Here is a 24,752-nt window from a genome sequence, read left to right as displayed (position 1 = left end):
TCCTGGGCAACAAAAGTTAGTTTAGATCAACATCATGGCTGGTTATCCCCTCCTGGATTTCTGAAAGCTGATTGCTTGGGCTGCTTCCAGGGGAGATGCTCTGGGTGTCCTCATCTTGTTGTTGATTGTTTGCTAATCGCAGATACTCTGCTTCCCAAAGGGTGAGATTAGGACTGGTCGGGGTAATCGAAAGGGCCATGGAGACGTCGACTGCCTGGGGGGGATGGCGTGTCAGCGATTTCCCGGGGTACCTCGGCTGCTGCCAGCGGTTCAGCAGGTGTTATCGCCGGCACCACTGGATCGTCCTCCTCCAGTTCCATCGGGACCTCAGTTATGGGTACCGTAGCCTGAGGCCACCGGCGAGGGTCAATCAGGCCATTCCGATTCATTGGCTCGGTTCCTAACACCAAGGTCAGGTCCGGAGCGGTAATCATACCTTGCGCTCCCTGATGAGGCTCCGGTCCCGGTACAGGTGCATGGCAGTGCGCAGCGGCGGCCGCAATTCCCGGAGTTGCCGGCGGGGCAGGTCGCAGCTGGATCCGGCCAGGGGCAAGGTTGGTTCCTGCCAAGGCCGTCGGCAGGGGCCCGCGCGGTCGCGCCTGGTCCAGACGGGGACGCGGTCCCGGTTCTCCATTCTGCTCCGGAACCCTCATATACCTCCTCCGGGCAGGCCTCAGCCAGTGACAATATCTACTTCGAGGTGGTGACAGGCGCTGCAGAGGGTGTCTCAGCGGTCGTTTACTCCGCAGGGGCAGCCTGGGGACAAGCTGCCTTTCCTCCCCCCGTTCTTCTGGCTTCTTTCCTTCTTCCATCATGGTGTCCTGGCGTTCTTCCTCCTCCCTGGGTTCTTTTCCCGCCACTGGCTTCCGCTCCTCCTTCTGGGGGCGGAGTCTTCTTCCAACTCCTCCATACCAAGCCAGTATACGAACCCCTCGGGGGTGGGCCATGTTGCTGTCGCATAGAAGTTCAGACAGGGGAGGCCTAGGACAGTCCGCGCTCTTTTCTTAGGACCACCCATATTGTTAAGCCCTTCTATACCGCACTGGCGGCCATTTTTAATGTTCATTTTACTGTCTATTAAATTGGGTCTTCTGCACATTTTCAAAAGATTTGAATCTTAGGCACACAGAACCCGATGGCATTGGGTCTCATCATCCTGTTCGTGATGCCAAAAATGGGTCGCCCTCACACCCAGGGCTGTGGGGTACTCGGTACCGGGCCCGATGAGCTTCAATGGGAGATGTCACGGCGAATGTGACCCGGCCCGTGGCCCTGGGTGACCATTGTAAAAGGGGTTGTTTCAGTGTGCTTATGGTGATGAAAATTTATAAGTGATTTGTGACGCCACCTGTGGTGTTCGGCAATGAAGATGTAAGCCGACGCTGCAGACAGATCCTCTGGGACAGATGGTGTGGTACAGCAATGATGTTATAGCCCTCCACAGGCAGGGCTGTAGTCCCAGGACAGAGTAAGTGAAGTGACACGTAGATGGTGTAGTGTCTGGCGCAGGGGATGTAGCGTGCTGGGCAGGTTGGCGCAGGAATAAGTGGAGGACACCAGGGCATGTAGTTCCAAAGCTTTACTCACAGTCTGTCGTACAAACAGGTGCCTGCCTCCGTGCCGTGTCCTCCGGGTCAGGGACTCAGTCAACCTCCAGGCCAGATGGAATGCTCCTTTCCAACACCCCGCCAACATGTGTCTTTCTGAACGTCTCCTCTTATAGTGCCTTTAAGTGAAGTACTCCTAGTACTGAGTTACACTGGAGTACCTCCTGTCCGATGTTCTTATGAACTCTACTTGTACGGCAGACAGCTGTAGCCTGCTTCGGGGACTCCTTGCTACTAAGTCCCGGCTCACTATCCAGTTGCTGTTGTGCCCCCAAGTCTTGTGTGGGAATAAAGTGGTCACTACTTCTATTCCTCTGGTGTCTGCTGCAGGACCATTAGTATCCATATAACCTCGGGGACCGGGCCCCGGCCTTGAGCTTAGAACTTCTAGGAAGGGTTCTCTTCTAACCCACGTCCTCTGTTCTCTTTTACTCCTCACGTTCCGTACTAATCTTTCTTTCTATGGAGAATCAGGCTTTCATTCTACGTTGCTTTCTCTCTTCCTTTCCCGTGCCAGCAGACCCAGATCACTGGGATCTGCTGCCGCACTTCCACATCCATCTATCCCTCTCTCCAGGGATCTTCTTCTCTCCAACTCTCTAACCAACTGACCTCTAATCCTAAACTCTTCCCGCTCCTTGTAATGTGAACTAACTCCACCCACCTCCCAGCAAGTTTCGTGTTCCAAACAGGGAGCCACCAGTGGGTGCTTTGCTATACTCCAAGCAGGGAGCCGCCGAAGGTGCTTTGCTACACTACTTTGTGGTGTGGGGTGCAGGTGTTGGAGTGTGGTCAGGAGTCTCCACCTTACCTGGATGGTGGGATACCACTTCTCAGGAGGAGGTGCAGTACCTCTGTGACAACTGAGCCTCAGGGGCGCCACAGCTGCTGATCCGTGCAGTCATGATCCATGCAGTATAGTCACTGATCCATTTAGTGTGGTCACTGATCTATGCAGTGTGGCCACCGATCAATACATTGCGGCCACCATTTCATGCAGTGTAGTCACCCATCCATGCAGTGCGGTCACGATCCATGCAATGTGGTCACTGATCCACGCAGTTCGGCCACCATTTCATGCAGTATGGTCACCCATCCATGCAGTGCGGTCAGTCATCCACGCAGTTCGGCCACCATTCCATGCAGTATGGTCACCCATCGATGCAGTGCGGTCACTCAACCTTGCAGTGTGGCCACCATTTCATGCAGTGTGGTCACCGATCCATGCACTGTGGTCACTCATCCATGCAGTCCGGCCACTATTTAATGCACTGTGGTCACCGATCCATGCACTGTGGTCACTCATCCATGCTGTGTGGCCACCATTTCATGCAGTGTGGTCACTGATCCATGCAATGTGGTCACCGATCCATGCAGTGTGGTCACCGATCCATGCACTGTGGTTACTCATCCATGCAGTGCGGCCACTATTTAATGCACTGTGGTCACTGATCCATGCAATGTGGTCACCAATCCATGCACTGTGGTCACTCATCCATGCAGTGTGGCCACTATTTAATGCACTGTGGTCACCGACCCATGCAGTGTGATCACCGATCTATGCACTGTGGTCACCGATCCATGCACTGTGGTTACTCATCCATGCAGTGTGGGCACTATTTAATGCACTATGGTCACCGACCCATGCAGTGTGATCACCGATCTGTGCACTGTGGTCACCGATCCATGCACTGTGGTCACTAATCCATGCAGTGCGGCCACTATTTAATACACTGTGGTCACCGACCCATGCAGTGTGATCACCGATCCATGCAGTGTGGTCACCGATCTATGCACTGTGGTCACCGATCCATGCACTGTGGTCACTAATCCATGCAGTGCGGCCACTGTTTAATACACTGTGGTCACCGACTCATGCAGTGAGATCACCGATGCATGCATTGTGGTCACCGATCTATGCACTGTGGTCAACGATCCATGCACTGTGGTCACTAATCCATGCAGTGCGGCCACTATTTAATACACTGTGGTCACCGACCCATGCAGTGTGATCACCGATCTATGCACTGTAGTCACTGATCCATGCACTGTGGTCACTAATCCATGCAGTGCAGCCACTGTTTAATACACTGTGGTCACCGACCCATGCAGTGTGATCACCGATCCATGCACTGTGGTCACCGATCCATGCACTGTGGTCACCGATCCATGCACTGTGGTCACTCATCCATGTAGGGCAGCCACTATTTAATGCACTGTGGTCACCGACCCATGCGGTGTGATCACCGATCTATGCACTGTGGTCACCCATCAATGCAGTGTGGTGTATCCAGGATTGAATTGACACTGAGAGTCCTGTACATTACAGTTGTTACGTGGAATCCCCGACATGATTCGATGAGCTGGAGTTTGGTTAATACATAATAAATAAACCATCCACATAATCAAAAAGCATTTATAGAGGGATCAACGAAAAATTCACAAGTATAAAAATAAATCTCATTACAGCCCTCCGGTAAATAAATCCTATGTTTCGGAAACCGCTAAGCTCATCCTTTGTCAATAAAAGAAATCACATTTGCATTTCAAAATTATTTCTGGAGTAAAACCTGTGTGTGACTGATTAGGCAAAAGCAAATAACATCAGCGCTCATCATCCTCGGAAGGCTCTACAGCAGTACATTACCGGCTGCCATTGTGTGCGCCGCACGGTAACACAGTACTAATGCTATTAGAGTACAACCTGCAACGCTAAGAGGAGATAAGATGATTATCCCCGTACACAGATCGCTCACACAAGAGCAGCCTGTTACTACACTGCCAACATAAGGCCCGACATAACGAGATTCAATCAAAACGCTACAGGAAGTTGAACTTCTCTGTAAAGAAGACCTGTCACCTGTCATTAAAAGACCTTTTTTGCTTTTACCCGCCAGAAAATGAAATCTGGATTTTAGCAACAATTTTCACTAATTTTCTGGTGTACATTGTAGTAAATAACATCACCACATCTCCCTTTTTTTGCAACCTAGATTTTTGGTTGCTTTACCAGCTGCTCCTTGACATTGAGCGTTACTACTGCTATGTAAAGGGTAACTGCTGCTTCAGAAAACGTTTGACGTATCAGAAATTTTGATTGGTGGCTGCTTCTGTACTAAGACCGCAACCGATTTATGAAATGAAGGAGCGGAAACCTTCAGCCGAGTACTCCTCGCCTCTGAGACTGAGGGATTTTCTGTTGTCTTATGTTTCGGAGGAGAGTTGCGCTAATCACCTTCTGCTCTTGCAATTTTTGCGATCAGCACTTGGACCCCTTCCTTACAAAACTTTTTTCATGTCTCTGTCACATATGAAAAGTTTTCTAACAGTGCGGTTACTCGTGCCGAAGCTATTCCCTAGCCATAGGATTCGGGATTACTACCCAATCACTTGAGGTGTAACCACTGATCTCAAGAGCTGTACTCAGCTATTTCCATCAGTCCCATAGAGAAAGAATGGAGCAGAGGTAAGCATGCTTGACTTCAGACGGAGTTCTTCGGAGTCTCGTTCTACAGATCGGTCGGACTCCTAGAGATAGGGGATAACTTCAAAACGTGGCATCACGTTAGCGTCTATCCAAAAGATAGGTGAAAATTTGTTGATTAGTGGGAATCTGACGACTCGGACCCCAATGGGTCATTTCAGAGACTCCGTTTTCAGTATCAGGAGCGGGACTAGACATAAGAGTAAAGGTTTTTAATATACCTTACCATATGGATTTAGGAGGGGGAAGCTGAAAGGGGAGCACCCAAACAATACTGCTCCCCAAGCCTTGCACTTAAAGATGTTTCCTGGCTTTGGAAAAAAAAAAAACACGAACCGCTAAGGTCACGCATTCACTTCAACACTGTCGACGTAACGTCAGCGCTGCAGCCAGTAACCGACACCGGAAACAGCAACCAAGACTTGTCGCTAGACCCAGGGTGGGTGAGTAAGCTTAAAAGCCAAATTCGGACATCCATGAAATATCAGCCAAGTACAGACAGTGAAGTCCAGACTGGTTGGGGATCTCCTAAAACTGTTGAGTTTGGGTTAGGAGACCTCCGGCCCTGTCTGGATATTGAGTATGAACCGTGTTTTACAGACGTCGGATCCAGCCTTACATGGGCTGTGTTAAAACATTTCTACAGCAGTTTACAATAAAACATTCTTCAATAAGGACGGGCCACCTGTCACCAAATAACGCCAACTGACGTCAGGGCATGATCTTGCCGACAGTTTCCTGTTCATTCCGTTATGTTTTGTGTCCGATAGCATGATGAAGACATTGGAAATTATCACTCAATTTGCCGGATTATGGGCTTTATATCTTTGACAACAATGCGTTTAACCCTGCTTATTTTCCATATTCATCTCCTCATCCCTTATGAATTTTGCATGAACCCTTCACCGGTCCTGCCACCGATTGTTTATACGTGAATATATTTTATTTATCTGATTATATCTTGTGTTGTATTTAAGTATTCAGGACTCGCAGAGGAATTTTTTTTTTGCATTCTCGTGTTCCCGTCCTACATTCGAATCCATTTTTTTTCTATAATTGATTTATGTATGAATAATGCAGTGTCAGATTATGGCGCATACAAAACACTGGCTTTAGCAATCTGATTTGTATTTTAAGCAGCTGTTTTTGAAACACATAACAGTCGACTCCGAATGCAGAATTTCTTGTAATGGTGGCGTAATAATAGCCTCTCTCTTTGAGGTAGAGGATTTTCAAGAAGGAAAAAAAAATCCTGTTATTTCATCAAGACGGAATTGTTTTGTGATGATCTTTGAAATGTTTGTCCACCCGTTTATGTAGACTTATAGCACAGAGACTCACATCCGTGCCTGAAGGGCCTATAAACGATCTTCAAGCGAGAACATGTCCCCCCGCTATGGGAATTTCCACGTCTCTTTATGGATGAAAGATGATTGACGTCTTTGAATTTTAGCATTGAGACATCCATTGATCAGTCGAACTTTCCTCTTGACGTAACCCTGACCATATTGAGGTTGTATCTTATTTTGGATGTTTCGAAATGGTCCGGTATCCATAAATGAAGCCATATTTCAGGTTACCCCCTTTTCTGTTTTGGGTCTTAGTATTTTGTTGAAATCGCACCTTTGGTGCTTCATACTTATCCAGCAAATGATTCTTTGGGTAACGATGGTGGACACCAAGGCAGCACCCAACAATTCGCATTGAAATCAGTGGGGTGATCATTGTGCTCCAGAACGAGAGATGCTCTTGGCAACCATGACTTTGAGGGTCCTGAACATGGTTCTCCTGAATGTATGCACCCAACAGCACCCAACAATTCGCATTGAAATCTGTGGGGTGATTCATTGTGCTCCAGAACGAGAGACGCTCTTGGCAACCAGGACTTTAAGGGTCCTGAACATGGTTCTCCCGAATGTATGGTTATTAAATAGATTTTATAAACTATTTAGATGCCACATATTGTGCGAAGATATAAATGTATATAACCATAATACCAAATAGGAAAAGAGGTCAGCACCGCTGATACCGCTAACAGTCCATACACATGGTGTTATTAAATACCGCAGGCAAATACCTCAAGACTTCAGGGGCTTACCCAGAAACTACAGCATTGTAGATGCAACTTCAAGAAGAAAGAGCGGGTAGCACTCACCAATCTTTAAAAGTTCATCCTTCTCCTTCATCGGGAGAGTGAATTAAGGAGTATGCAGGTGCTGACAACGTGTTAGGTGTCGGGTTCCTGCCACTGCACAGCAGGAATCCAGAGCCTTGCACCCAGCGGTCTCCCATTCTTCTTCGGCCGCAGTGGAGCCTGCTCAGCAGATTCGTCGGTCCTGGTGCTCTGCCCAGGCCAACTCCGTGGGTTTGCTTGCTGCTGTCACCTCTGGCACAACTATGACAATGCATGCTGCTCAGCAGCGAGATTCTCCAGGGACTAAGTCCTCATGTCGGGCCACTGAGCATGCCCGTGGAGTGATCTCCCATTGGAGATCGAGGGTCACGTGCTCAGGTCCTGCTCGTGTTCGGATTGGCCCATCCGAGAAGCCAGGAAGGTCCCAGACGCCCGTGGGTATAAAAGGTTTGCATGGCCGCTCGCCCATGCGCTAGTATAGACTGTATTTACAGACTATGTGGAGTGAATGATGTATGCACGTATGAATGTCTCTGGTGAATGACTCATTAAGAAACCCCTACCCTTGGTACACATGTGTTGTGCAGCCTAGCCTGCTAGCGCCCAGGCTTAGGCGTAGGTAGGTCTGAGGTTGAGTCAGGCATCTGGCCTCACCAGGGACTCTGCACGCCTCAGTGCACGTGCTCCATAGCCAGCGCCTATAGCGGCGCTCGCGGCATCGACACCGCGCGTTCAGTGGGCCTAGAAGGACTCTAACCTCGTGTCCTTGGGGTAGAGTTCTGTAGCCGTACACTGTGCGCTCATTTGGCCGAGCTCTGTGAGTTAACAGGCTCCGGCATCTACTTTCAGCGGTGGTGCGGCTCTGTGCAGTAACAGAGTTCGCCCTGTTCACATTGGGTGACGTAACCCGCGTGTGACTGGTTTCACACCGCTTAATTCTTCCGCCATTACTTAGCAGCAGAGTACCACCTCTGCACGGTGGACCCCGGGCTGCGAACGCACCTACTATTATTTTATAATTTGGTGCGTTCCGCCAGCCCTAACATTATACTAGCGCCAGGGTCTGGCTAGTAATGGCGGATGAACAGTGACTGCTGCAGTACATCCGGCAGCTGCAGGGCAGGTTGGCGGCTCTCGAGCGTTCAGCCTCAGCTGCGGATGTTACTGCAGTCGCTGTTCAGACAGCCACAGAGGCTGTCTCCCGTGTGACCACAGCCATCCCTGCCCCGACTTTGTCCCGCCTCCCGCTGCCCGAGAAGTTCTCGGGTGATAGTGCTTCTTGTAGGGGTTTCGTAAGCCAGTGCTCTATACAGCTGGAGCTTCTGGCCGCACGATTCCCCTCTGAGCGGGCTAAAGTGGGATTTATTATTTCCCTCTTGTCGGGCAGGGCTTTGGAGTGGGCCACACCGCTGTGGGAGCATGGTGATCATGTGGTGCAGAGTGTCTTGCGGTTCTTGGAAACTCTGAAGCAGGTCTTCCTGGGGCCACGAGTCACCCATGACACTGCGCTCCGGCTGCTGGCATTATCACAGGGCTCGTCCATGGTCAGCCACTTTGCCATCCAGTTCCGGACGCTGGCCTCAGAGTTAGAGTGGCCAGATAAGGTCCTCATTCCGGAGAGATTTGGCTGGCCATGTGAAGGACGCTCTGGCCACCAGGGAGATTCCCGCTACACTGGAGGAGCTTATCACTGTCTCCGAGCGAAGGTTGGAGCGGGCCCAGTGTAGGCAGAGGTTTAGGTTGGCACCTAGCTTTGCTAAACCTCTGGAATCTTCCGATCGGGTGTCCGAGCGTCAGGGGGCTTCCCGTGAGGGATCCAGGCCCCGGTCCGCTCGAGCTCCTGTGAGCTGTCATGTTTGCCGGCAGTCCGGTCACCTTGCCAACCGGTGCCCACAGCAGCTGGGAGAACGCTCGCGCCTAGTGGCCGTAAGAGGCGGCGCAATAGAATCAGCTGCGTTTTCCTCCAAGCTGTCCTTTAAGGGGACACTTGAGGTTGATTCTTCCACTCTGGCGGTTTGCGTGGATTCCGGGGCAGAGGGCAATTTTATGTCGTCAGCCTTCGCTCAACGGCACGCTATACCTCTGGTTATGATGTCTACACCAGTCACCGTCAGAGTGGTGAACGGCGCCACTGTACCCTCACAGATAACCCACCAGACCGCCCCCTTGTTACTCTCAGAGGCTCCATCTCATCAGGAGACGATATCCCTCCTCGTCATGCCCGAGGTTATTGACCAGGTACTTCTAGGGGTCCCCTGGTTGCGGCACCACTCCCCCCATATAGAGTGGTCCTCAGGAAGGATTATTGGGTGGAGTAAATCATGTGAGGGTAGATGTCTGAGGGAGTGCGTGGATCAGTGACTATACTGCATGGATCAGGCTTAGGCGTAGGTAGGTCTGAGGTTGAGTCAGGCTTCTGGCCTCACCAGGGACTCTGCACGCCTCAGTGCACGTGCTCCATAGTCAGCGTCTATAGCGGCGCTCGCGGCAGCGACGCCACGCGTTCAGTGGGCCTAGAAGGACTCTAACCCCGTGTCCTTGGGGTAGAGTTCTGTGGCCGTACACTGTGCGCTCTTTTGGCCGAGCTCTGTGAGTTAACAGGCTCCGGCATCTACTTTCAGCGGTGGTGCGGCTCTGTGCAGTAACAGAGTTCGCCCTGTTCACATTGTGTGACCTAACCCGCGTGTGACTGGTTTCACACCGCTTAATTCTTCCGCCATTACATAGCAGCAGTGTACCACCTCTGCACGGTGGACCCCGGGCTGCGAACGCACCTACTATTATTTTATAATTTGGTGCGTTCCGCCAGCCCTAACACAACGGCTGTTTCGCGCTGTGGCGCTTCTACGGGTCAAACGGTCCCGCTCTTTCTTTTTGAAGTTGGATAAATATATATAAGATCATAAGTCAATGAGGATCATTAACAAAGATTCTCAGTTGTATCTGATCTTTTCCGGTCGTTGACTGGTATTGTGCAAAACGATGAGCCATATAGTATATTCCTTCTTTAAGGCTGTGTGGTTTGGGGCTTTGTGACCGTTGAGCTGCCATATAATCAGAGTGTATAGGCTGTGGTTGGATTTTACTAGCCACATGAAAAAGAAGCCACCATCTGAATATTTTATGGAAAGTGTTAAGGCATGATGCGGCATCCCATGGACCGTTTTTTCTTGTGAGCTGAGCTCTACATGTCATTAAGCTTTGCTTTATTTTACAACTGAAACCGGTCATACATAGTAGATGATGGTTGGCCGACCGATGAATCGGCCGATTGTTCTGCTGGCAGCTATCTCGGCCGTCTTTCCTGCACACAGAAGCACTTGCTCTGCCGAATGCTCCTGTGTTCTCCATGAGAAAGCCACTGACAGACTTCTCTGCCGGCGGCTTATCTCCAGGAGAACAAAGCAATCGGGCAGCCTGAAATTGGACATGCCCGACTGACATCACCCTCAATGATTAGTTGGCGAGTGCCCCCCATATACATTAGAGTGTTGTCCAAATCCATCGATATCGGGGATTTCGGCTAACATTAGTCTAATATACTAGATAAAAGTAATGAGATGCAAAGTGATCAAGTAATGTAGGTATACAGGTAGTGTAAGTGGTAATTAGTAGAGCTGATATAACACGTAAGGCCACAACACACCCTGGAAGATATTAACGATTACCCAATACGAACCTTGAGGATGATTTAGAGAGGGTTTTTTTTTCTGCAGGACGGGAGAAGTTGACATTTTCGGTAAAACAGTAACTGTCTTCGATGTTCTAATGATTGTTTGTCTCTGAGGAACTGCAGGAATTATGATCTGGGCTGTCCATGGTTATAAGTATGGAGTCATTATAGCACGGCTCTGACTGACATCCCCTCTGTTCTACCGGTCTACCGTAATGTCAGGTGATAGACAGGCGCTGGTTGTTTAGAGTTTCTATTGTGTGACACATAATATGAGTAACAATTATCCATGCCGTATTGTTATAGGCTGTGTTCCAGCCAGTGAAGGACGACATTTCAGTAAAATTCACAATATCCTAATTTATAAACTGGATTTAAAGGGAAACTGTCAGCTGGTTCAGACATCTCGAACCCCGACTCATCTAGATTGACAGGTTTTCCTTATGTGTTTGTATAAGGAGAGACCTGTCAATCTAAGACAGCAGTCTGGAGAGAGATCCCCCCGGGGACATACCTCTGCGACCAGTCACCTCGTCTTCGCAGGGTTTCATGGTTGATGATCATACACGGTTTCAATAATGGAGCCGGTCGCTGATTCATGCTGCCCGTGATTCAAGCACCAGGAATCAGTTCACAGGTTCTGTTTAAAAGCATTTTCTGAATTAAAAAAAACTTCTGTTTCCCTGACTCAAAAAAGTGCTTTACTCACCCTCCTCAGGTCCAGCACTGAGATTCTGCCTCTGCTCTCAGTGTCGCCTGGCGTCATGTAGCCCAGGGTTCCCCAACTGCAGTCCTCAAGGCCCACCAACAGGTCATGTTTTCAGGATTTCTCTTCTATTGTACAAGGTGATGCAATTATCACCTGGGCAATACTAAGGAAATCCTGAAAACATGACCTGTTGGTGGGCCTTGAGGACTGGAGTTGGGGAACCCTGATGTAGCCAATCAGCGAGTTCAGCAGCTCTGAGCGACCCACGCTGTGAACAGTAACAGACACAGGGAGCAGTAGGTGAGACTCAGTGATGGACCTAGGGAGGGTGAGTAAAGCACAATTTTTTGTGTCTTTTTTTTAATCAAACTGAAGGCTGGGAATAGAGGTTATCCCGAAACAGGAAAACCCCTTTAAGAAACCCTATTCATTATAACATTCATAGATTCCTAGCACTGACTTGGTACAGAGCACATCTGGGATCCTATGTAACCCATTTATTCTCTCCAGTGCGGATGTCGGACTGCTAAGCTTGGCACAGCAGAGCATAACTACAGTACAAACTATCAATCTCTGGCATATTGTTATAGGCTGTGTTCCAGCAAGGGAACAACCACATTTCAGGATAATATATCGTGATTTATAAGCATGTTTAAAGAGGACTTGTCACCAGGTCAAAAGAGACCAGACTTATTTCCGCTGCTGCCCTGAATATTCTGCTTTTATCTTTGTTGCAATCCGCCATATGGTTCCAGAGATATTAGCCTTTTTATTTCGTGCTGATTTTTATGTTTTTAGTTGTTTTTTTTTTACTAAGGGGGTGTGTCTCACATGATTTTCTGGGGGTGTGTCTTTAGGCTTCTACGCCCCTTTGTTAAAAAACACAAAAATTAGCAATAGACCAAAACACCTATATTTCTGACAGATTTTCCAAAAAAAGTTAAAAGAGAATATTCAGTGGAGCAGCGAGAATAAAATGAGAGCAAAAAGTGACTATGGCAGACCTTTGTTAACAGAACATGGTTTGTTATATACGGTAATTTGTAATCCAGCTCCATGATGGTGCACATCTCTGATCCTTTGTGGTGTACGTATCCTCTCCGATGCTGATGTTGGACGGCCAAAACTGATATAGGCGGTGATGGCTACTGTAGAAGCTACAATATACTGTACCTAACTTTTGGTTTTAGGGTGTGTTCAGTCAAGTGACGATCTACACAAATAATTACATTTCAGCATTTTTTTCTGGATCTGGACCCATCTGTTTTTTCATACCTCGTTTCCCCTATTTTTCCAAACTCTGTCTCTGGTTATAATGGCGACTATGGGCCTGACTCCGACTCCTTCAAAAATGGGAAATAATTAGTACAAATTTAATGTGTCACAGGGTTTTTTTTTCCTCTTTATTTTCTTAATAAATAGGGGTCTTAGATTGAAACCACATAATATAACATAAAACATGCAATATATATATTGTGAAAGGGTCACTGGTGTCGTACATGAGGGGAGATATGTGTCTCAAATATTGCTTTCCTGCGTGATGTGAAAGCCATAAGTGTTTCTCCAGCATGATAGGTGCTAAGAGCAATCCAATCACTAGATGGGCATGGCTTTCATGGTGGGTAGGTCAGAGATGGGTGGGACGCCTACTCACTATATCTACTGTGATTTCCGCCATATACCACACAGATATGAAGGATTTCTCCTTTTCATTCTTTAGTTTGCCCACAAAGAGATGTAGCATCAAGATGGAAATGATAGAGAAGCACTGAGCAGTGTAGCTGTGAATACAGCTCTCCCTATTTCTGTTTTCTCACGCTGCTACTCACCTCTCCTCCTTTTTACCCTCTCAATTCTCTGATAAATTCTCTGATAAGATATATAATTTCGTATATTCGTATGTGCTATTGATTTATGCAGAGTCTGGTAAAATTACCATTCCCTTTTCAAGGTGATAGCTCTGTTTTAGTATTTATTATATGACCCTATTGTTGTTATAGTCTGGTGGGGGGCACTACTTTATAGGACTACAAGTGTCATCATCTCCACCCAGCTCTAGGGTGAGGAGATTGTCTTAAAGGGAACCTGTCATGTCGAAAATGGTATATGATCTGCAGGCAGGGTATTATAAAGCAGGAGGAGCTGATCACACTGATGTGGGAAAACTTTCAGTATAACTTGTATTTTATTCATTGAAATCCCTGTTGTTTATATGTGAGAGTCCAGTGGGCAGTCCCAGTAATGATTGACAGCCTTCCCTTTATAACTGTGCATTTAGAGCTAGCTGTCAATCACTATGTAGGACCGCCCACTGGACTCTTATGCAGAATTAAGTCTCCTGGGGCTTCTAAAAAGGCAGGTAGGTGCCACTCCTGAGACATAAGAAAATAATGTGCCAGTATTAATACCACCTCCTACTGTCTTTAATCCTCACTGTCCCGGCACAGGGTACACGCTGTTATTTCCCACTTTCTCCCGCCCTGCTGTGTCGCGTAGCTTTATGTTTGTTTGCACAAGGACTCGAAATATAAGATTTATTTTGTTTGTTTCCAGGGCTGTGATTCCCAGATGAGTATGTCAGAAGTGTCGTGCACAGAGAGCACTTCCTCCTGTCAATCACTGGTCCACGGAGCCGCTCCTGAAATCCTCATCGGCCTGCTTTATAATGCCACCACTGGCAGACTCTCCGCAGAAGTGATAAAAGGCAGCCACTTCAAAAACCTGTCAGCCAACAGACCTCCCAGTGAGTGAGATGCCTCTATGTTCTCTCCTTCTAATGAGTGTTACTGCTATGGGGGATCATGTTCAGCCACGGTAATTACTGATAAAGGACGAGAATACATTTTATATCCCCATCAAATAAAATCTCAGGTTACTATTTAAAAAGGTTTTACCGTAATCCCTGAATCTGAATTTTATTTTAAGCAAACATGCAGATTAATTGTATTCATGTGTATGTGTGTGTGTGTGTGTGTGTATGTATGTGTGTGTGTGTGTGTATATATATATATATATATATATAATATATATATATATTATACTGTATATAAAGCTAAGAGTTACTGTAATACAAATTAATAAATAATAAAAAATGTTTTATATATATATACTGTATCTATATATATATATAATTATTTTTTTCATATATGATACATTTTATTTTTATATATATATAGTATATGTACAATACAAAATAATATTGTGGTACCGTGTTAGCCAGAAAAATAGATGTAAACACTTATGTCCCCCCCAAAAATTGAGTATTCAAGGTGTGATACCTTTATTGGCTAACCAGAGAAATTATATTTGCAAGCAGGCATCTATAATAGAACACTTGGTCCTCATGTGCATGTGTAACAGAAACCTTAGTTTGATTTCCTTGGCCTGTCTCTAGCTAGCATCACCTCATGTCCTGTTATAATTCCTATTTAAATGTTGCCGTCTCTTCTCATTAATTCACTTGTAATCCAGCCTGATGAAGGGGCCTCCTGAGCCCTGAAAGCTTGCTTGCAAATATAATTTCTCTGGTTAGCCAATAAAGGTATCACACCTTGAATACTTTTCTCAATTTTTTGGGGGGACATAAGTGTTTACATCTATATATATATATATTATATTATATTATATTATATATACAGTCATGGCCAAAAGTGTTGGCACCCTTGAAACTGTCCAGAAAATGAAGCACTACTCCAAGACAATTGTTGCAATTACACATGTTTTATTATTGTAACTTGGCCTGGATGGTGGATCCACTGTGCCGTGATCCGAGGATAGCCTGGAGGGGCATTACTAGGTACACCACTAAGTCCGTCCTCGGGTGCACAGTGGCTGGCGATACCGCGATCCGAGAGGGACGAGGGAGACGGAACCAGGTGCTACCCCAAGACTGACCTCGGATAGATTTCAGCTGACCCCCAAGGGTGAGGAGGCAGGAATGGTAGATTTGGCAAGTACTGGCAAGCACTGATGGTATAGTGACTGGCACGACGGATACACAGGCATGCGGGTGCTGATGGGCACAACCGGTATCCTAGAAGGCGGGTGCAGGCGGGCACGGCTGATATACAGGCAGACAAGCGGCTATGGCTGAAGGAAGGCAAGTGGGCAAGGCTGATAGCCAGGCAGGTGAGCTGACTTACAGGGAAGGTATACTGGGATACGAACACTGGGACCTGAATACTGGCAACCATGTTAGAAACTAACAATAACATTGCACAGGCACCTCCATTGAGTTTGAGGTGCCTTAAATAGTACTTGTCTCCCAGCCATTGGCTGGGGATACTTTAGGAAGGTGCGCGCAGCCCCTTTATGAAAGAAAGCACATGCACTCGTGTGCCCTAAGCACAGTGCCCGAGGATCTGCCCACTGTGCGCATACCCCGGACATCAACAGCAGGAGAGGAGGGAGGAAGTGTGGGACCGCGGCGGTGAATGAGTTGGTGTATTTGCCAGGGAATAGACGCAGATTGCGGGGTGCCAGAGGCAGCAAAACAACCTCAAAACATCTGTGAACCTCCACCATATTTGACTGTAGGTACTGTGTTCTTTTCTTTGTAGGCCTCTTTCTGTTTTTTGCAAACAATAGAATGATGTTCTTTACAAAAAAGCTCTATATTAGTCTCATCTGTACACAAGACGCTTTCCCAGAAGGATTTTGGCTTACTCATGTACATTTTGTAAAACTGCAGTCTAGCTTTTTTATGTCTATGTCAGCAGTGGGGTCCTCCTGGGTATCCTGCAATATAGTGTCATTTAATTCAAATGTCAACAGATCGCTCTGACACTGATGCACCCTGAGCCTGCAGGACAGCTTGAATTTTTTTGGAACTTGATTGGGACTGCTTATCCACCATCCCAACTATCCTGCGTTGCAACCTTTCATCAAATTTTCTCTGCTGTCCACGTCCAGAGAGATTAGCTACAGTGCCATGAGTTGTAAACTTCTTGATTATGTGGCGCACCGTGGACAAAGGAACATCAAAATCTCTATAGATGGACTTGTAACCTTGAGATTGTTGATATTGTTCAACAAGTTAGTGTCTCAAGTCCTCAGACAGCTTTCTTCTCCTCTTTCTGTCCTCAGTGCTTAGTGTGAGACACACAAAGCAAAGACTGAGTCAACTTCTCCACTTTTTATCTGGTTTCAGGTGTGATTTTCATATTGCCCACACCTGTTACTTGCCACAGGTGAGTTTGAATGAGCATCACATGCTTGAAACAAAGTTGTTTACCCACAATTTTGTTAAGGTGCCAACAATTTTGTCTGGCACATTTTGAGGGTTATGTGTGAAATTACGTCCAATTTGTTTTTTTTTTCTCAGGTTGTTGTTCCAATACACACAAAAAAATAAACATGTGTATAACAAAATATGTGTAATTGCAATGATTTTATATATACTATATGTAATAAGATATATTTGATCTTTTTTAGTATTTTTAATTCTTGGGCCTTCTATCTCCTTTAGCCCAATCTTATTAACCCCATGTTGTGACTCCTTTAAGGCACTTTAGCTTACCTGTAACCGGTATCTGTGATCCTGCTTTGCTTCCCTGTCTCATAATTTAAAAAAAAATATATATATATATATTTTAATCCGACACTGTGTAAAGAAATGTCTCAAATATTTCTCATCAGAATGCTTTTCCCACAAGAATAAAAAGCATTTCCCATATAAAAACCCTTTAAACTATATACGGGTCCTTTTATTAGTTTATCAGAAAATCAATAATTGTAGGTTTCGGGGAGGGTAGTTTACAAATTTGCCTAGGTTGTATTCGGATTAATAGGCATATTTGTTTTTAGAACCTTGGAAAAGGAGCTCACAATTACCACACTTCAACATAGTCACACTGGCCTGTTGAATCATGATACATAAATGTTGGACAAAACTGTCAGTTTTGGCTAAGATGTATGGCGGTCTTCAATTATTCCCCGATGGTAAACTCTTAGTCTGGATTCACACAGAGTGTAGATAATGCATGCACACTCGGTCGGACATGGATGTGTATGTAGATGGGGGGCTGGGAGAGATCATAAAATTGACAAAAAACGATAAAAAAAAAAGATGATGATCCCGTAATTAAACGGCACGAAATTTTAATATTAATAAAAATCAATGGATAACCCTTTGAATTGTATGGTAAAGTTCACACAAAAGCATTACATCTCAATGTTCATTTTAGCAAAAATATTGAAGGTTCACAACGTGATGTATATGTAGCCTATGGGGTAACGCAGCGTGACTTCGGCTTCATGCTGTGCTGTTAATGTGCAGCGCTGTGTAAGATCATAGTGCGGGTGCATTTTGATGTATATGTATACCTGGGACTTCTAATTACACAGCCGCTACTGAGCGGCCCTGATTGGTTATATGGGCCACCACATGATTAGTATACTAGCCTGTGATTGGTGGACATAGCGTTTTTATTCCCTTCACTTCCCCTTTTCCACCACCCCTTGAGAAAGGCATTTCACGCCGAAACGCGCGTCGGGGGGGACATACACCAGTCGGGTTGCCTCTTATCCCTACCAGGTATGATTTTGACATCTTACAATTTCATTATATTCCGTCATCCATTATGGATACATGCCTGGTGATGTGGATTACATTAGGCTCATTGTGGGATGTGCAATTTTGCTACGAGCAAGTATAATTACACTTATCTTTGCTGATAGGCATTATATATGTGCTTTATACTTTTTTCTTCCCCTTCCTGACATATGTGTGTCCTTTGGTGTTTTTTCTGCATGTACTAGCAGACTTGGATTTTCCATGTCACTGTGTTTTCCACATATTCTGGTCTTATTGATTGTTTAATAAATTATATTTTGAATATTATACTTTTTGTGAGATTTTTGGTCGTTTGTTTTTCCTCCATATTTAAATATTATCTAATGTGTATGGGGGCATGTAAGTAATTTAGTTATTTTTGATGGGTAGATTTTTGGTAACTTCTTGGGCAACAGTAAAACCTTTTAGTTATCAAAGAAAAAAAAGTAAAATTTTATATTACCCAAATCTTATCTCCAGGGTTGGTTCTAACTCTCCATAGTTAGCGAGACATATCTATACATATACAACTTTCAGTGCAGGACCATAAGTAGCTCAATATGTACAGTAAAGCGCCCATAGACATTAGATAAAAGTTGTCGAAAATGCCTAATTTTGGAAGACTTTGGCTCCTCAATGAATCATTCCCGATGGCTGACACTTGTCCTCTTTGAAGGTCAGCCATGTTGGGTTTCTTCACATAATTCGGCATAAGCTGTCATGTATTCATGGTCCTGTCAGCTTATGATGTACAACCTTTCGATGATCCTCAATATCAGTACGGTGCTATGGGTGGTTGGTAACCATCCTTTATGTGTTCTTCTAGCTGTGTTCCTACTCCAGAACCTGTCACCTTTCATCTAATGTCTGTGGACCTCTGTCTTTGTTCTTGTACACCCAATCCTAAAAATATTATGTATGTCGTAGAAGATGTAACAGCTACTTGGCTTCAGTAATAATTCTATTGCTAATGCTAATGATGTCCCGAAAATGGTCTTCTACTTCTGTTCTGTTCCTTTTCAAGTTACAAAAAAAATGTCTTCCTGTATACTCTTTCAAGGCCGAAGAAGTCATGTCATGGAAATGCATGACCTCTGGTACTGAAATGGTTGCGCTTTAACCTCTAACCCTCTCTCACCCAACTATTGTCATTATTTCTTTTTCTGCTCTCCACCCTCTGTTGTCAGATGGACTGTTCTGTTGTCTAAAACACTTGATAGGTGGACATGTTTATATAATTCGAGGTGAGTTCCGTAGAGACTAGTAGCTTGGATGTTGTCTTTCTCATGCAGAGGAGAACTTGCAGTAAAGCTGTCCACTATATTGTTTCATTTTTGTATCTCTTATCTGTGGTTCACCGGATGAGATCGTAAATGGAATGGATCTCTGGTGATGGTTGACGGTTTGCGGAATTTACAGAGAAGACTAATCCAAAATGTAACACTGCATTGTAATGCTGGCCGATCCACTGGTGGATCATTGCTTTCACTGCCAGACCTGACCAGGTCAAAAGGATTGTACCCCCGACAGATGGTTTTGTGGAACATAAGGATCAGGCAATTTTATTTTTTTGTTCTGTAGACAGATAAGCTGAGTCTGGCTGGACTTATTCCGCTCTCACCGCAGAGTACACATGAATGACCATCCAACTTTCATATACTCACCAATTGTATGGAGGAATCGGAAGAGATAGCTCTTTCTGAATGAATATTTGGCTGATAGTTATCCATGTAGAGGTATATGGGCACCTTAAAAGGGATTTTTGGTTTCAGAAAATCCCCAATCAACCACAGGTCCAGCATTGAGTTTCCACCGCTGCTTCCGGAGAGTGAGCTCAGCGGCTCTGCCCAAGTAGATGGCTTTAGCTGCTGACCTCACCGCTGCAAGACATCAGCGCTGCAGACAATACCAGACACTGTGAACAGTGGCAGAGACTCAGAACTGGACCCGGTGAGGGTGAATACTATATAGAGATTGGGGTTTATTAATACAAATTGCCCGTGGGGACAGGGGTTTCTTGAAGTCGGAAAACTCCTTTATGTCAAGAATCAGCCAAAGAACTGCAACACATTCTTGTTGGACCCATTATATCCAAATCAGACTAGATAGGCAACAAAGAACATAACCCGATGAACATAAGTCAGTGACGGGTTAAAGTCTTCAGTGTTGAGATGCGAGTCACATTTCAGTAGAAGAGATGATTCGGAACTTCATGGTGGACCTCATTAGCGTTATCCAGGGAACGTTTTTGCCCGGTTGATACAATTATGATAGAAAATACGGAGCCCATGTTGAGCATCTTTAGTGTACATTTTTTTTTAATAAGGGTATAAATACTGAGTAATAAACCAACATTTTTGTTTCCCTGGGTTAGCAGCTATTTTGGATCCAGTGCCCATTGTTCCATCATCGTCATCATTCTCCCATCACATAGTAATTTACGTCATATGACTCCAGGTCTTCCTTCCTTTTTGCAAACCTGAAAATTATACTGTACGGTGACATTTTTCATAATGGTTTGAAGAGAAGACAACACAATGGAGGTAATGGCCTTCTCTGTTTCGGTAATGGTTTCATGCTGTTTGCCACCAAAATGACCGCATATGAAACTATTATGCTGAAATTTTCTCCATCTGCCGAACAAATTTTAGTGCATTATTCGCACTCAGATTGAAGACAAATGTAAAAAAAAAAAAAATTGCAGTCTGGATGCAATCAAGTGACGCCTTACACCCGATCTGATGCTTTTAACTCAATCAGAACCCAAAAAAAGGGCTGGCAATGCAGTGCAGTGTACCAGGGTGAGGAGACTCATCCTCATTGGAAAGGGTTAAAGCCAAGATCTTGCCGCGCTAAACCGCATCCATGCAGAGTGTTCCTAGTCAGTTCCCATATTTGGCATCACATTCTCAGCTCTTCCGATGTCACCATTGCACTTCTACGCCTTTACCCCCCCCAACCCTCCTCCATCAATTGTTCTCATTCCCTCTGTTGATGTCTTTTTTATTCTTCCAAAAACTCAGTGGTATGCTTCAAGTGTTGTGGCTAGACGAAGCTTGCTCAGTGTTAGAAATGCTATATATTTTTTGGCTTAGTGCAACAATTAAGAATGCAAGAGGATTATGCGGTATACCGTATATGCAAATGCAATAGTCTGATTCATCCCAAGCCAAGACTAATATTTGATTTTTTTTTATTTTGCATTAAATATTTAACGCTTGGATTTTCCTATTGACATTTATGGAAAATCTTATTATAGAGCTGAATAAATTGCATTTGATGCCGGATGACTGGTATACTCCATATCCTACTCCTACCACTAATGCATTGACTGATAATGTGTCCCGGTAGTATCAGCATGCCCGCGATGATTCCTAACCATCTCATTCATTTTTATAGATACCTATGTAAAGTTAACTCTACTGAACTCCATGGGTCAGGAAATGTCAAAATGTAAGACATCCATCCGACGAGGTCAGCCGAACCCCCTGTACAAGGAAACCTTCATTTTCCAAGTGGCTCTCTTTCAACTCTCTGATGTGACTCTCATATTGTCCGTTTATAACAAGCGCAGCATGAAGCGCAAGGAGATGATAGGCTGGATATCCTTAGGTCTGAACAGCTCGGGCGATGAAGAGCTTAATCATTGGACTGAAATGAAAGAGTCAAAAGGACAGCAAGTATGTAGATGGCATACGCTGCTTGAATCGTAATTGCCATCAGTAGGTCTCTCGTGACTCAAGAGAGCTCATCTGCTCTTTGAAAGGACGGGATGTAATTTAGCCACCTGCATATGATTGCTCCTTGCAGGTAATGGCTTTGACATGCCGCGGAAAGCTCAGTGCACAACAGAGATGAGGTTTCATGCCGCAGTGTGTATTCCTGTGCATCTGAGCGGAGACGGGCACAGGACGTGAGCAACATGAAGTTGGATTTCTAAGATAATATTCCGACGACTTCTTAGGTGCTTTTTCTTATTTTGTCTTGATGAAAACTGTTTTGTACAATGTTCTCACCAATTAACCCGCTACTTTTTGGTTCGGTCATAGAACAAAGTAGGGTAAAAACCTTTTGTTTCAGTCTTATTATGTCTCCTTTTTTCCACAATCAAACCTAACCCACCAGCTGTTATTGCAGGAAACTAGATCTCCCGTGGTGCCCACTGTCTCGTTGGGTATGTACAATATCAAGGGTTTGATGATAGATAACTCTGGTGGTGCAAAAAGTACTTTTGTTGTCCAGCAGGTTTGGGCAGCTGGTAAGTAAAGTTGGCAAGTTCTCTTTTGAGTTTATGTCCAGTCATTCTAGGTGGTCTAATGGACTCCATCTACTGTACTTAGGCCATGGTTTACGTTTACTTACCCTTGATTAAGGGTAATTAAGTACCACTGGGTTAAGGGCTTGTCTACTACAAAAAGCTTAAAGGGAATCTGTCACCCCTTTTTCCCTTTAATGGTCATAAAGTGAGACAACATCGAATGACAGTACGTTATTTCGTTAGCTGGGACAAGTGGTCAGAAGATGACACTGGCCTTCAAGTTACCACCAAACTCTATGGTGTAAGCGGAACATATACTGTATTGATGTCCTGCTGACTGTTGAAGTTGGTAGGGTGTTTGCCTTTGTACGGGACAGCCTACATCTGGAGTATGGGTTATTGTATTGGATATTACTCCAAGTGGCTTGGACTAACCGTACATAAAAAAATTACTTCTTGCCATCTGGTGCCGGTTATTGTTATGTCCTTTAATGGGTAAAATTGAAAAGTGATTGAAAAAAAAAGAAACTTTTCAATTTGCTTGTTATTAAAAATGCAATCCGTTCTCAAGGATTGAGTGATTTTTAATTTTACTGTGTATCACCCATTTCCTAGGTTACTGTCCAACGTTGTAGTCTAGCAGTGGTGGCCAGACATACTCGGTGATTACAAGCTTTTCCCAATAGAGCTTGTAAGCACTGCTCTGAAGCTGGCCAGATCGCCGGAGCACTTTGTTACCTCCCGATCCTGCCATCTTCACTCAAGCCATGCTCCTCCAATGTTGCAGAGGCAACGCATTGGAGAGCACACAGTGTGGGTCATCAGTGCAATGATGATCCTTGGTCCGAATTGTGATGCACATTAGCTTGCAGAAAGCAGTAAAATGGGAGGCAGGGGAGCAGTGCCCTCCAAAGACCCCATTTCAGGGAGAATTCGGAGGAATATGCCTACCTATTCTTATGCTCTCCAAAGCATGGTGAGCCTAGGCTATTAATATTGTAGACCCTTTAATAGTGGTAAGTTAGAGGTGTAGAACAGATTGCAAGTCTCAAAATACAATTCCAGGTTTTCCCTTATTTTAATGGGATATGAAAACTTATATGAAAGTATAAAGCACAAATAACAAACAAATATCTACATAAAACCATAAAAGCTGTCTTCTGAAATTCATATAAAACACAACAAAGAGCACGAAAGATAGAGGAGGTAGGTAATGGTAATAGTAAATGGATTACCTAAGTTAAACTCTTCTCTTATTGGATTGGCCAAGAAGCTACTCATGGGCGGTCTTCTATGAACTCCCCTGAGCAGCTGTTTTCTGCCAAACAGGCTCTAAAGGAGATAACTGTGACATGATGGTCATTTCTTGAAATCCATAGGCATCCATGCAAGATGGTTTACACTAAATATCCATTGCTGAGAGCTGTGCTGGATGTGGCTCTTGGTTCTAGTTAACAAAGAAAGATTCCAAACAAGCGGTCACCAGACCATGTTAGATAGTAGGTCTTTTAAAAAGGGAATGAAAAAATGGATATTCCCTCAAAGTAAGGACACTCATGAAACAAAAATCAAATACCACAGAGAAATCACCAGCAATGATGGCTTTAAGGTGTTCTTGTTGAAGTTGGGAAACAACTCCTGCATGTTTGTGACTCGGTGTACTATATGTTGTTTGTAAACCTGAGATTGTTAACAAAAAGTTTGATCCGATGAAAGTTTATATTATGGGTTGTCCTGTGAATCATTCTTTAAAGGCGGCCATTTTGAATCCCATCACATGTCACTCACAAAATGATTGTCTCAGACATGGATCCAATCAAATTTTTTTTTTATTATTATTACAGTCTTATTGTTGTTTTTGTACAATGTGCAGACATTTACACATTATATTTGTTACCTAAGCCGAATGTCTAGTGTAGCGTAAATGTCCAGAGACAAGAAAAAAAAGTGAATAATATAGAAAGACGGAGATTGTGTACAAAGGTAATGACAGATGATGGTTATGTTTTGTGTTATATGTTAGTTTATTTTGGAAGATGAGGATTTTTAACCTTGCTAAGATATTTTTTGAACTCAAAGGGATATTTGGGACTTTGTTATTGGCGTCCTAGCTTTGCTCTCAACAAACCCAACTAACTAATTGATAGATTGACTAGGAGAGTGACTCGCTCTTGATTACCGTGTGAAACTCCATACTTTTAGTAGTGGATGTGGGCCTGACATTACAGGGCAGTCCTAATCACTCGAATGGGGCAAAGTTGTAGTGTGCTTTAATACCAGGCACAACCACGGCTGAAAGTATGGAGGCACTACTGGCAAACAATGAAGTGCACA

General features: G+C 44.8%; 1 protein-coding gene across 3 annotated transcripts in view; it reads left to right on the top strand.

The window, feature by feature from the left end:
- Positions 1 to 24,143, top strand: part of SYT14 (synaptotagmin 14) — a 162,436-nt gene extending 138,293 nt beyond the window's left edge. For 2 of the 3 annotated variants that reach the window (XM_073553429.1, XM_073553427.1), the window contains 3 exons: positions 14,161 to 14,350; positions 19,348 to 19,404; positions 21,560 to 24,143. In XM_073553429.1, the coding sequence (XP_073409530.1) occupies positions 14,161 to 14,350; positions 19,348 to 19,404; positions 21,560 to 21,873 (561 nt within the window). In that variant the 3' untranslated portion in view covers positions 21,874 to 24,143. The remainder of the gene's footprint in view (positions 1 to 14,160; positions 14,351 to 19,347; positions 19,405 to 21,559) is intronic. The other variant, XM_073553428.1, reaches the window with a different exon arrangement.
- Positions 24,144 to 24,752: the final 609 nt, after the last annotated feature.

Source organism: Dendrobates tinctorius, unplaced genomic scaffold (assembly GCF_039654945.1).
Source record: "Dendrobates tinctorius isolate UK_male_01 unplaced genomic scaffold, ASM3965494v1 ptg000201l, whole genome shotgun sequence".
NCBI lineage: Eukaryota > Metazoa > Chordata > Amphibia > Anura > Dendrobatidae > Dendrobates > Dendrobates tinctorius.
The sequence above is the reverse complement of the archived record's forward strand: the minus strand, read 5'-3'. Positions and strand labels throughout refer to the sequence as shown.